Here is a 13,803-nt window from a genome sequence, read left to right as displayed (position 1 = left end):
ACATAATTAAACATTCTGTTTGCACAGGTGCAAATAACATAGACATAATTAAACATGCGTAATGGTAGAAGCTGCAGTACAGCTACTACATGATTGTCTATGGGTAAGAGAAAAGACTGTGTCCAACCCAAACCAACATTGCTTCGCTCATACAGTATGACCCACGACGCCTCCTTGTTTTCTGACCTGCTACTGCTGAGGTTTGTTAGTTAGCCATTACTTTGCTACTGCAATGCATTACCGATAATTACGGTAATCAACAGCATGCTCCAGCAACTTCAGCGGCAGAGCGGGCTAACTTCCATTTTTCCTCCCACGCACATTGTGATATATATAATTCCACTATATTGACCCATCTTTAATGAATGGGTTAATTCTGTGTAAGTGTCACATGACCATCTTCTCGTCCTCGTCTCTCTAGCTGTCCGCTCCCTGTCGCACCAGACTGACCTGGATGCCATGGTGAAATTTTTGGCTCCTGCCTTACTGGCCGAGCTAGCCAAGATGAAGTCCTCCTCCTCCTCCTCTAAAGGAGGAAAACGCTCCTCGTCTCCTCCTCCTGCAAGAAGGAGATCCCCCTCTGCCTCCTCTTCATCGGCAAGGAGGATGGTGAGTAAATTGTCGGCGGAAGCAGAGTCCAGCTCAGGGAAGAGCTCCACAGACAAGAGTACCTTGAAAATAGCCCCTTTTTTTAAACAAGGTGCTTAAAAGCCCTTGAATTTCACATGAACCACATGACGCTGTCTGTCAGTGACCGTCACGTCTTATATTTTGACCAAAGTTGGTATTAAAAAGACAAAAAGGCTCTTACTGAGGTCTGAGCATCTGTTCAAAGTCAAAGCAATCTTTAGACACATATTTTCCCGTCCCATTCACAAGATTGATAGTAGAATTAACTTGTTAAAGACCAAATGTAAAATAATGCAAATTTGATGCCCCTTTTGTGCCAAATTTATATTTGAAAATCAATTATTTGTTTTGCGTGAAGTCCTTTAAAAACAGATTGTGCTTGGAAAAAGTCCTTGAAAGTCCTTGAATTTCGTTTTGTAATGTCTGTATGAACCCTGTAGGTGTGTGGGTGTGTTAAATAATGAAACTAGCTGGTGAAATTTGACAATAACCAGTATCTCTCTCTCTCTCTCTCTCTCTCTCTCTCAAGGAAAGTCCAAGCAAAAAAGTGGATCAGAAAGTGGACAAATCGGCAAAGAAGTCCCAGACGAATGCTGCGCGGCCTCAACGCGAAAAGAATGCTGCACGGCCTCAACGCGAAAAGAAAGAAGACGCAACCAAGAAAGACGAGAGAACGGAGGCGAACCAAACGGCGGTGACCATGTCGGAGGCGATCTCTCTCCTGAAGACCAAAACCAAACCATGTATATACTGGATTCCCCTCACTGTTGAGGGGGTGACGCAGAAGGCTTTGGAACGCGCCGAGCGGGCCAAGGAACGACGGCTAAGACACCTAAAAGAGGATAAGAAGTGGGAGGAGTCGGAGGAGAGGCTCCAGGGTAAGGGACCAGAAGAAAGGGACAAAGGAAGAAGAAGAAGAGAGAGAGAGAAAGAAAGCGGCGGTCAGGGAAGGGGAGACGGGGAGAGGCATCGGGTCCCAGGCAGAGAAGGGGACAAGAAGTGGTACAGCTACCAGTCAGTAGAGGGCGCTAGGGCACCGCCTTATGTAATATAGGACTTTTTTTTCTTTCCCTGCACCTCCCCAAAATGTCATATTATTACAATACAACAATACTGGTGCGGCGCTGTTCCAAAACGTGTCAACGCGTGTCGTTGCCTGGGAAACGCACATCCCATAATACAACGGTTCGCATCGCATCCCATAATAGTATAATGATACTAGGGATGCCATTGCGAACATAGATGCAAACAGGTTAGCTAAAAGTTTAGCGTCGCCAGCGAGGGTCCCCACCATTGCGGTCGTCGTACGTTTCGAGATATATACAGTACCGTATATATGTTCTTCAGATGGGGGGGATTTATAGATTTTGAGTCTAAATTACTATGGCAGGGGTACTCAATTAAAATTCAAAGAGGTCAGATAGAGAAAATGTCCTCAAGCGAAGGTCTGGAACATTGTAACGTAGCTTGCGTTATGATTCAGTGCCATTGAATTTAGGCTACTTCAATGATTGCAGTAGCCTAATGGTACAATGTCTGTATGTAGTCAACGACTGACTGTTAAATCAAAATAAACATCAACAATGTTTATTTAGTTTTCATATTTAACTGGATTAATTATAAATAACTAGCCTATTATAATAATAAATACATGTTATTTTCTCATTTCAAGTAAAATAATGGCTGCATTTAAAAAGTAGCATACAACAGAGTGCTCTGGAAAAATGTGCATCTTAAAATGAAGTGCTTTCCCAACCAACAAACCTCCTTTTCTCTTGATAGAAGTGAGCTCCCACTCTGTCTGTCTGTCTGTCTTTCTATCTATCGATCGATTGTTCGCAATGCAAACTTCACATGTCGTTGGGCAGTGAATGTGTGTGCCCTCAGTCTGGATTTGAGTGTGTGCATTTGCTCATGTGTGGCGCTTCCATAGACAGCTGGTCAGGATCGCATCACACTTCACGAGACATACTGGTTTTGAACTGCTCGTGAGACCAATGAATGAACATGAGTCTGCCTGCTCTGGATTAAAACTAAAGCTTTGTTTTCGCGGTCTACTCATTTCTTTTGAGCACTCTTGTATTTCTCAGAGTCTCGCCTCTCCGTCCGTGTGTCTCTCCCGTAGGTGATATTTTTTCCCCCATGATGGCGAAGGCTAGGCAAAGGCATAACCCGCCCCTCTCTGCCTCTGATTGGCCTAGTGTCAAACGTTCATCCAATCACATTCGCTTAGTTAATAATCTGCATCTCTTTCTACAGTCTGTGCTCAGTGGGTCAGACAGCCGTTTCGCTTGCTAAGCAACGTTCCGCACAAACATAGATCGGCCTGCGCAAACCATTGCGGGATTACTCCCCCTTTAAAAATTGAAAATATGCTGGAATTCGGGAAAATGTGCGCGATTCCTGCAATCACGCGCCAAATTTTAAGCCCTGTTATATATATATATATATATATATATATATATATATATATATATATATATATATATATATATACGACATATATAGCATACATCTCCTGAAGTATGTTTAAAAACAAATTTAATTAGAATTTTTTCATACTTCTCCTGTTAAGCCAGCAAGGAACGTTCTATAGGGAATTGTTTATGTTAGAGAAGCCATCCATTATAGCCAAACCTATACAAAATGGACGTCATGGGACATGCAGCGTCCAGCTCATAATGTTGTTGAGAGAGAAAGGATGGTCAGTTATTTACCTAATTTGGTTTAAAGAAGAATGCGCTCCCATTGGACTGGCTCTCCGTCTTTGTCTGCAGAGAAGATGTTTTTCTGATGTTCTGTCTCTTCAATAAGAGATATGTTGAAAAAGAGAAAGCATCAGGCGGATTCATTTGAACTTTGACCCTCCTGTCTGATACGTGGTTTTACACTTTAGTAATACTCCGTTTACTCCGAGGTTTACGAGGTCGCACATTGCCACTTGCCACTAGCAAGACTCAAATAGACTTCCTTCTTGCAAACTCGGGTATGATTTCTCAACCCCTATTTGCTCCCAGCACATTCTTTTTATGCCATTTCAACATGGCCACCCACGAATCAATGTGTGAATTTAAAACACATTTTTGCCAGATTTTTCTTTTCAACGATCGTAAGCGTTCAGACCAATCAGCATACCAATACAGTAGTTGGTTAAACCCACACAATTAAACGTTAATGTTATTAGCTGTTAGCTGTCTAATAGCCGATGCTATTAGCATCCATGGTTTTGCGACTTTAAGCCTTGAAGCTCGAACGCACGTAGGTCGGAGATGACGCGTTTGTCCTGGACTATAGTGTGTGAATTCCTCTGCAATTTGAATACTGGTGTATGGGTTTTTTGTTCATTGTGTATTTTAAACATCTGTCAAATAAAATTGTATTCAATTCAATTCAGGTCGTCGCCAGGAAGATTGACCGGCCGCCAACAGAGTGGCAGAAGTGCTGAGAGACTGGCCAAGAAACTGCTGGAAACATCATGTGAGAGAAAACAGACTTTTTAATGCATTTATATACTGTAATGTAATATGTAAATATACTGTACATAATACTGTACAGTGGAACATCCCCTGTCTGTGAATAACACACACATTGATGTAGTAGGGGATATACAAAATCATCTGTTAAAGTCCGCAGTGGAATTTTACAATAAAGTTAACTGATAAGCATGACCTCTATTTGTGTATGTATGTCACATAGCTGCCAACACTCCCCATTTCATCGTGATACAAATCAAATAGCTGTACATTTTGGAGAGGGAAGAACTGGCATGGCCATTTTCCTCTCACCTCTCACCTCAAGGTATCTGAATGAGAATGTGTTCTATGGGTGCCCACGGGTCACCCCCTTTACAGATATGTTTTTTTTTGTTTTGGTAGGGTAGCCCAGGCCAGGGGTTTTGTTTTGGTAGGGTAGCCCAGGCCAGGGGTTTTGTTTTGGTAGGGTAGCCCAGGCCAGGGGTTTTGTTTTGGTAGGGTAGCCCAGGCCAGGGGCTCCCAACCTTTTTGGGTTTGTGACCCCACTTTGACGTCACAAAAATCTAGGGACCCCAGACATTCTTCTGCTACAACATTGGTGATATCATCAGTGACATCATCACTCAATGATGTCACATGTCATATGCCAACTTTTTTTCTCAGAATTCTGACTTTAATCTCAGAATTCTGATTTTTTTTTCCGCGGGTGGTCCGCCAGAGAATTGCAGTTATTTATTTAATTATTTTACAGACAACCGTTTTATTATACACATTAACCCTGAGGAGTAGGCTTGGGCCGATTTTCAGAAATATCGCAATATTTGGGAAATATCACGATTTTGAACATTTTACTTTCAGACTAGGCTGTACCGGGCTCCGTTTTAAAGCCAAAGTGGTGGTACAACCATGTCATGCTAGCTTATCAGGAAGGTGGCTAAATAATGCTACAAAGTTAGGCAAAATTTTAGCGATGCGGAAAAAAACTTTTTCAAAGGGCTCCTCTTTCACAGACCAATATTTGTGTGTGTGTGTGTGTGTGTGTGTGTGTGTGTGTGTGTGTGTGTGTGTGTGTGTGCGCGTGTGCGTTCGTGCGTGCGTGCGTGTGTGTGTGTGTCCGTTTTTAACCTGTAGCCTTATGTTTCTGTCTGATGATCTCTCTGATGCTATTGCATGGTTAAATCAGCAAATAAATCAAATGAATTGGTTTGATGCATAGTGGTACTTGGTCTGAAAAGTTTGGGAACCCCTGCCCTAGTAGTAATATGCTGTAATGTATGGTTGCCAACAGCTCATTTGCTAATAGTAACTCCCTAAGCCAAGCAGGACAACATCACTGTATTCTCTTCTGTATTCTCATCTTCATCAGCGAGGAATATGGTGGCAGGTCAATTGTCGTCCGAAGCAAAGTCCAGCTCGAGGGAAAGCTGCACAGACGAGACCAGTCAGGCAGCACAGACCAGCCCTCCACAGACCAGCCCTCCACAGACCAGCCCTCCACAGACCGGCCCTCCACAGACCAGCCCTCCACAGACTGGCCGCAGCAGCCATGCGGCAGCACAGCCCAGACGACCCGGCCCTCCACAAGACAACACCGCCCCTCGGGCCTCAGACTCACCTCCTTGCCCGGCCGTAGTAGAGCCAATCACAGAGGAGCGGCGCCCTAAAACGGCAATCCTCATAGACTCCAATGGCCAATTCTTGGAGCACAGAAAGCTGTTCCCTCAGCACAGAGTGGGGAAGTTCTGGTGTCATCACACTGACAAAGCCCTCCAACTCCTTTGTCACGATTACCTGGGCGACCCCGACAACATCATCGTCCACACGGGGACCGATGACCTGCACCGCAAGGGCGAGAGTTTGTCAGAGGCCGTCGTCCACGTGGCTCGGAGAGCACACGTGGAGTTCCCCAGGGCCAACATCACTATCTCCACACTGCTGCCACGGACCGACTTCCCCCAGGAGCTGATCCACAACATCAACAGGCGGATCACCTCCAAGTGTGCAATACTGAACAATGTGCGCATCGCCCATCACCCCACTCTGACATCTGAACACCTGTATGACCATGTCCACCTGGACCGGGAGCATGTGTGGATGTTTGCTGAAGACCTGGCAAAGACAACAGCTGATGGAGAGAGCCTCCAGACCCACACTCCACCACAGAACCACCACAGCCCAGCCGGAGACACCAGCACACACCACACTGGCCAAGGGAGAGGAGACTGCCATCAGCCCAGCCTACCAGAGACTAGGGATGTTAATGATTAATCGACAATCGATTTAATCGATCGTTAAGAATTTGATCGATCAAACTGTATGTTAACAGATTAATCGACAATCTATGTGCTATTTTCTCATTTTATTTTATTTGCTGACCTGATTTAACACCACAAGGGCCAAATGTAACTTTCACTGCTCATACAGAGGAAGAAGAAAGCCAAGCTAGCAGACAGAAAGTCCAGGGTGGAGAATTACACCCAAAAAGACAACAGTATTCATTGTAAACATTGTAATACAATGTTGAAATATGTCACGTCCACGAGCACAATGACAGCTAATGCAGGACGTTTCAAGTTTAGTTGGTTGATCAACTTGTTGGGTAGGCCTAAAGAAAGGTATAAAGCCCTGCATTTTATATTTTATATTATCAAAAGCTGTTTTTCAATATAATGATGAATCGATCGTTAACATGATCAATTAAGGAAATCGATACCAAAAAATTGCATCCCTACCAGAGACCAGCCTACCAGAGCTCAGCCTGCTAGAGCCCAGTCAACTGGAGCCCAACCCAGCAGAGTGTCACCCACTAGATATCAGGCAGGCAGTAGTGCCACTGCCAGGCCTGGAGAGCACATATCTAGAGCAGCATAATACAGAAGCACAGCCTGGTATGGTTCAAGCCATCCCACCCCCTGGGATGCAGCCTTGAGCCTACCTACGCACAGGTGGTAGTAGCCAACCACTCAGACATCGGAGAGGTGAAGCAACTGCTACAGCTAATCTTTAGCATGCTTGGGTAAAACCAAAACCAAAACAGAATAATAATAATACAATTGTATTCTGTACTTCCTGTATTGAATCATCGTCGTTTTGCATTTAGATTTGCACACACTGTTTTACTTAGCCACTGTTTATTATGATCTATGTTTGTAATTGATTTAATGTAATCGATATGTGTTAGCTCATGGAACATTCAGGGTCTGTGCTCCTCGGCTTTTGGCCTGAAGAGTACAGATCCAGAATTCATCTCTAGCATCAAAGGTCAAGATGTTGTCATATTATTAGAAGCATGGTGTCGAGACGACACAGACACCTAGCCTGGTAAACCAATCGGTCCACGTGAAGGAAACTCACATTTCATTTTGTTCTGCGAGTTCACGTGACCGGCTGGTTTACCAGGCTAACAGACACCGGATGTCCGCCAAACTATAGAGAAATATTACTGCCATCCCTCAAACTCAAACACATAGATAGAGATTCGGGTGGGGTTATTGTGTGGTATAAAGAGGACTTATCATCTCATTTAAATGTAATTAAAAAAGCAACAACACACATCTGGCTTAAGCTAAACAAAAACATTGCCAAATGTGATAATGATTTATATATATGTGCGGCATACACTCCCCCCTTGAGTCGCCATATTACACCAGGCCCCAGGGTAATGTCCTATTGGTGGGCTATTTAAATGCCAGGATGTGAGGCTGACACAGTGGATCCTGCGGATAACAGCCACATTTTTGGACGGTCCTCTCTACACCTCACCCCCACCACCACCACCAGGCACAGACACGACCAAGACAACGTCGTCAACAACATAGGGAAACCATGTTGTGGGATCCCGGGCACAATACCCCTTATAAGCATATAAGCACCTTACGCGACTGGTAGCACGACTTAATACTGAATGTTGATCATGTGTTTTTCTTTGTTTGTTTTTTCTTTTGTTTTCCTGTGTCTGAGCCTGTTTGTCTTGTTCGTATGTTGTTCAGAAAGATTTTAAATAAAATATTGGGAAAAAAAACGCATGGGGAAAGAGCTTGTGCATCTCTGTCACTCCTTAGGTCTGTATGCTTAACGGCAGGATGAAAGGGGACTCTTTGGGGAGGTTTACCTATTGCTCAGCTCTTGGGACTAGTGTAGTCGACTACGCCATCAGTGACATGGACCACAGACCCCACTATCAGACCACTGTCAGATCAATATGTATCTGTATAATGTGTACCAGCTGTACATATGAACATAACACAATCTGAGCCTGGCAAATTCCATACAATAAATAATCAATATAAGTGGACTCCTGATGGTGAAGTTTGATTTGTCTAAATTAACATATTCCTCTCTGTACAGTTTCAACCAAACCAAAGAGCAAAGAGGCTGTGGTCACTGCATGACAGGAGAGGTAGAGACTGAGATGCACTTTCTCTTAAAATGCACTTTCTCTTATCGAAAATTTGCCAGTTGGCGAATCTCCAACAACGGGTCCGCGACTTTAGGCTGTGACTCCAGAGACCCATACTTTGGGAAATGCTGAATTGAAGTGTATTAATATACCAATCTCTGTGAGAATGGCTCCTCCCTCTGGCAGACTGGTGATAACACACCTGTTCAGACTTTCCAGTTTGTTTCAATTTGATGACAGGCAATAAAAAAGAAAAAGAAAACTACAACAGCTCTTTGAGGTTTTCAGTCTATGCTAGCCTGGTATCCAGGCTCATTTGATGATGTTTACTGGTGGAAATGTGAAAGCTTGTTTTCTCACAAATACAAAACTACACCAGTTAAAACATCATTCTCATTCTTAGCCATAATGGGAGGATAAAAATATGAGTCTTGGAAACCTGGCAACCTGAATAGGTTAACTCATTCACCGCCAGTTTAGGACTGCCAATATTTAGCACAGGCCAAAGATTTTCATAATTGTTGGTCATCTTTCAAGACCCACAGTAAATTATCTATTAGCACCAGAGTGATTTGCAATACCTCAAAATGAAGATGTACGTCTCTGGGTTCACCAGGAGAAAAAAAAGTGAGCTTTTAGCATGTTCTGTACTCTACTTATAGCCATTTATATACACCCTGTTTTCACCCAAAAAGTCTCTGTGAGAAAAGAAATTGCAGAAAATGGCATTTATGTACACAGCACACAATATCAGGCAGAACTTGCTCTCAATTCTTTTATTTTGAACTGTATTGACATCAGACATGTAAATATTATTCATTATGACACAAATGACAAAAAAAAATATATATATATATATATATATATATATATATATATGAAGTGCTTTTTTTACATTCAACAATACAGTTTGCTCAGTGTGAGTGAGTGTACAGACAGACACACAGACAGACAGACAGACAGACAGACACACACAGACACAGACACACACAGACACACACACGCACGCACACACACACACACACACACACACACACACACAGAGAGAGAGAGTTCTCTCCACAGCTGCTGCTGGATCGCACCTCCTTCCCCCTCCTTCCCCATCAGCGTTTTGCCTCCTGCTGCTCGTTTCCCTCCTCTCGCTGGGAGGAATGCTGCGACACGACACAGGCTTTGGGACCAGGCGCTGCTGTTACCGGATCGATCATGTTCGTCACGGGTTTGACTAGGCAATCCAGGTTCGCCCTGCAGCAAGGCTGGCACATAGGAACGGGGTCCAGGGACCAGGATCGATCATGTTGGTCACGGGTTTGACTACCGCGGTTTCGATGTCCGCTGCTCAGAGCAGCCTGCTCTGCAGCAAGTCGATCAGCTCTGCAGCGCGGCGAGGGGGCATTTCAATGGCGTTTCTCCTCTGCAACAAGGAAGCGCGTTTCCTTTCCACCTTCTTCCTAATTTCAAACAACAGCTGCGGTATGTGTTTGATAACGTGCTGTCGGCTTGACTTTGAGGTTAGGCACCCGAAACTATGTCACAGGCTGGGTAAGTGTTTCAACTATGCGCTGCACTCATAAAAACAAAAACACGTCAAACACGTCATTGGCGGGGAGGGCTATTTCTGATAACACGTCAAAGACGTCATTGGCGGTGAATGAGTTAAGGATTTGGCACAATAATCTGAACAGTACACTTCAGATAAGGAAGCAAGCGTCCAACTGTGTTTTGTGATGATTGTCAGGTGCCAGATACTGCCAGCATCATGTGCTGGTGAGCTGCAGGAAATATATATTGGAAAGGAAAGACCTGTTGGAAACAAGGGCGCGGGAAGCTGGGTGCGGTGGGTGCTGCAGCACCCCCTGGTGGCAAGAGATGGATTTTCTTTTTTCTTTTTTTTTTACAGTGCACCTGAACGCAACATGCAAAATACCCACTCAATAAGTGTCCAAAGTGTTATTCTGGCCAATACTCCACTTCTGTTATAACATTTCAGTCTGGAAGATATAATCGTTATGACTAAAAGGCTAAAAATAATCTCATGTGTAAGAAATGACTGTTCTACATTGAGGAAGTTTGAAGTAAAAATGTAAATAATTAACTTGTTTGGTTTTGGATTGATTTAGCTTCAAGGGTGCATTTTTGTTCTTGTGTGACCCTTAACACAGGCTTTGAGAATCCCGGGTCACTTACTGATATATGCTTAAATACTTATGCTTAAATTAACCCACCCAGTGAGAAAAGGATCAGGGGGGGGGGGGGGGGGGGGCTTAAAAAATGAATAGCCCCGGGGCCCATGGTACTATTAATCCGGCCCTGGATATATGGGAGGAATAGCAGGTAGGCTATCACTGTCCCTGATTCCTGAGGGTAAATTGAGTAATGCTGCAGAGAAGAGGAGAAGACACTGAATAATAACATCGCAACAGTATAATCCTAATGTTAATTTAAAATTAAATATTCGTCTAAATATGGCTAAAAGTCCAAAAAAGGTCAAATTTTCTTCGCTGCTGCCCTTGACAGGAGCATGAGTAAAGGACATGGATGTGGTTCTTGGTCAGCAGCAGCATCCATGACACTGGACTGATGAGAACATAATAGGACATTGCAGGAGGTAACTAACTCCAGAAGATGGCAGTAGTGCAACCATTGACCTATATATAAACAGTGCAACATTATGGATGCAAGTTAAAACCCGAAGAAGAAGAGGAGCAACCTGAAGCTAGCAGGAAGCCAAAGAGCATGGAAGGAAAGAGACGAAACTCCGGCCATTTTTGGAAACAGAATGCGCCTCGCAGTGGTCAGCTGCGGTAGCGCTGGCCCCTATAATCAGCCTCTCTAAACAGTAACTCAACGGGAGTTGAACCTCGGGTCCTTTTCATTAGGTATTTATCTTGAAAAAACTAAACAAAGAAAACGAAAAATTTTGCTTAGTTTCCACAATATGGTTGTTGTTTTACATCCCTGCACTACACCACTTCAATCAAGATTTGCAGTACGCCCGGAAAAGATGTGAATCCCCAAAGTTTAGAGTGTTCTCCCGTTGAGTTACTGTTTAGAGAGGCTGATTATAGGGGCCCGCGCTACCGCAGCTGACCACTGCGAGCCTGTGCGAGGTTATTTTGGCGCTGTCACGCTTCCAAAAATAAAAAATGGCGGAGGCTGCTGGGCGCTGATGTTGCAATGGGGCAATATGGAGCTGTCATTTCTTTCCATAAAAGTTCTTTGGCCCTACCCTGACTGAGAGACTTCCTGTTTCCATCAGGCAAGCAGCCGTAACACACATCTGAGTAGTACAAGCCAGGAAAATACCAGAAATAACAAAAGGTATGTGACAAAACAGTGCTATTAAACTATGGACGATGTTTCCATGAATGCTGGAAACAGTGTTTTATAAGCCGTTGATGGAGATAGTTCAGTGGCTGTCCAGTTAGGACAAGGAAACTAATGCTAATACTTAGGCTAGCTAACCATAGCTGTTTAGCTTCAGATAGGACAGTGTTTGGAAACAAATGGTTTTGGTGGGCCCCAATGCAAGATCTCAACGCTGTGACACGAGTGTTGTTTATTTGGGGTCGTTGTTAATCAAGGACCCTAACAAGAAGGATAGACATCATCACTCACGTCACAGCGTTCGAATTTTGCATTTGGGGCTAGCCCCTGTGTTACCCTGTTCCCCATTCCTCTGTGATCCACTCTGAATCAGGGTCACACACACCGTGTAGCATAATAAAATTGGGAGGGGAGGGGGGTCGTTGAAAACGCTCTCCTACCCGTCTCCGACGTCCGATCGCAGATCCAAAGATCTAATAATACCCCTACGGAAGCCAGTAGTTTAGGCGGCGGAGTTAAAGTGATATTCCTGCGTGAAACAACCATTTAAAAGCAGTCTTTCCAACAGCCTGTGGCGAATTTAGGAGAGGAGAAGCTTCCTAGTGCCGACAGGAACCTTGGGAGTTTGAGTATTTGATGACATGTCCTTATTATGCTACGCTGTGTGGCACTAGTTCAGAGTGGATCAACCTTACCCCTTTTCCACCGAACATATGGGGCTACTTTGGGGCCAGTTCTATTGAAGTGAATAGGGCGGACAGGGTAAGTCCCACTATAAACCATCATACCTGTTGCCCCGTTCAGACTACCAGGCTCTTGGAGGTGCAGTGTCTGCATTGAGAAAGCAATTAATATAGTGACGTGGTGTAGTGCAGGGACCTGCCTGCAACACGATGGCACCTCCAAATATTTGCGTTTAAGCGCAAGGCCAAATTAGCACCCCCATGGGCACTGAGGCTCCTCCCCCCTGTCCCCCACCGCCCCTTCCTCCCCCCTGTCTCCCACCCCCATAACATTCCACTTGGACCAAAATCTTTTTTCTTTTTTTTTATCAAGTGAAATGTTATTGTCTTGCCTGATTCAAAATATAACTGAATCGCTTTGTTTGACCAAGTGAAACTATTTTCATAAGCATTTTACAAAAATATCTATGGAAAAATGAATGGCTCACCAGTCACCACTTTCCCGCAGCCATCCAATAACAATCATGAGACTTATCTTCTTGGAAACACTTTTTATTTCATTCTGATTGTTCTTCGCTTTGTGTCATTGTCATAGGAGCCCGACATTAGGCTTGTGTACATTCGTGTTACCGCTGTTACACGGTGGTGGGGCATGCACTGATTACATAACATGCCCACGCTAACACTGTTCATTTTTATGGAGGAAGAAATTAAAGAAAAAATGCCGCCCGATTGTGCCAGTTTCAGCGCGCACTGGGGTCAATTACAAGCGCTCCCTCTGGGCTGCAGTGTGGCTGCACTGTTCATCATCTCTGGTTATACCAGCAAGTAACATTACCGTAAATTCCGGACTATAAGACGCACCGGTGTATAAGCCGCGGGACCAAAATTGACTATTTTTTTCTTCTATAAGCCGCACCGGACTATAAGCCGCGGGTGTTTTGATGTTTAATTACCATATGAAAGGGTTCGTGCACAGAGAGGAATGTCGGGAAAGAGATCGCTGTTTGGGGAAGCTCCCATTTATTAACATTTCAACAAAACAAAACAAAAGTCAGGTCACTAATCCCCAGACAAAATCACACAACAATAGGCTACCGTATATGTGCAGCAAACCTGTAACCAGAGAAGTCAAGTCACTAATCCTCGTCTTCCTCTTCTTCCTGCGTACTGAAACCACCAAAGTCCTCATCTTCAGTGTCGGAAACGAACAGGTTCAGGGTGGCTTCGTCAACCACTCTCCTCTCTCCTTCAGGTGCCATGGCACGAGTCCGATACCTCACGAGTCCGA

General features: G+C 44.2%; 1 protein-coding gene across 1 annotated transcript; it reads left to right on the top strand.

Moving 5' to 3' along the window:
- The first annotated feature begins 499 nt into the window (after positions 1 to 499).
- On the top strand, positions 500 to 5,627 carry LOC310780222 (uncharacterized protein). Its single transcript, XM_083640805.1, has 4 exons — positions 500 to 609; positions 1,160 to 1,508; positions 4,025 to 4,107; positions 5,470 to 5,627. Exons 1-3 carry the CDS (start codon positions 505 to 507, stop codon positions 4,042 to 4,044), a joined length of 474 nt encoding a protein of 157 aa, XP_083496931.1. The 5' UTR covers positions 500 to 504; the 3' UTR covers positions 4,045 to 4,107; positions 5,470 to 5,627.
- The last annotated feature ends 8,176 nt before the right edge of the window (positions 5,628 to 13,803 follow it).

Source organism: Poromitra crassiceps (genome assembly GCF_964638095.1).
Source record: "Poromitra crassiceps genome assembly, chromosome: 7".
Taxonomy (NCBI): Eukaryota; Metazoa; Chordata; class Actinopteri; order Beryciformes; family Melamphaidae; genus Poromitra; species Poromitra crassiceps.
Note: the sequence above shows the minus strand (reverse complement) of the source record. Positions and strands in the feature narration are given on the sequence as shown.

Bases quoted from the DNA above. Each gene is read 5' to 3' on its own strand.
- LOC310780222 (XM_083640805.1), top strand. From the start codon at position 505: ATGAAGTCCTCCTCCTCCTCCTCTAAAGGAGGAAAACGCTCCTCGTCT. The intron at 610-1,159 runs GTGAGTAAATTG...CTCTCTCTCAAG, and splicing joins CTTCATCGGCAAGGAGGATG to GAAAGTCCAAGCAAAAAAGT. The intron at 1,509-4,024 runs GTAAGGGACCAG...AATTCAATTCAG, and splicing joins GTCGGAGGAGAGGCTCCAGG to GTCGTCGCCAGGAAGATTGA.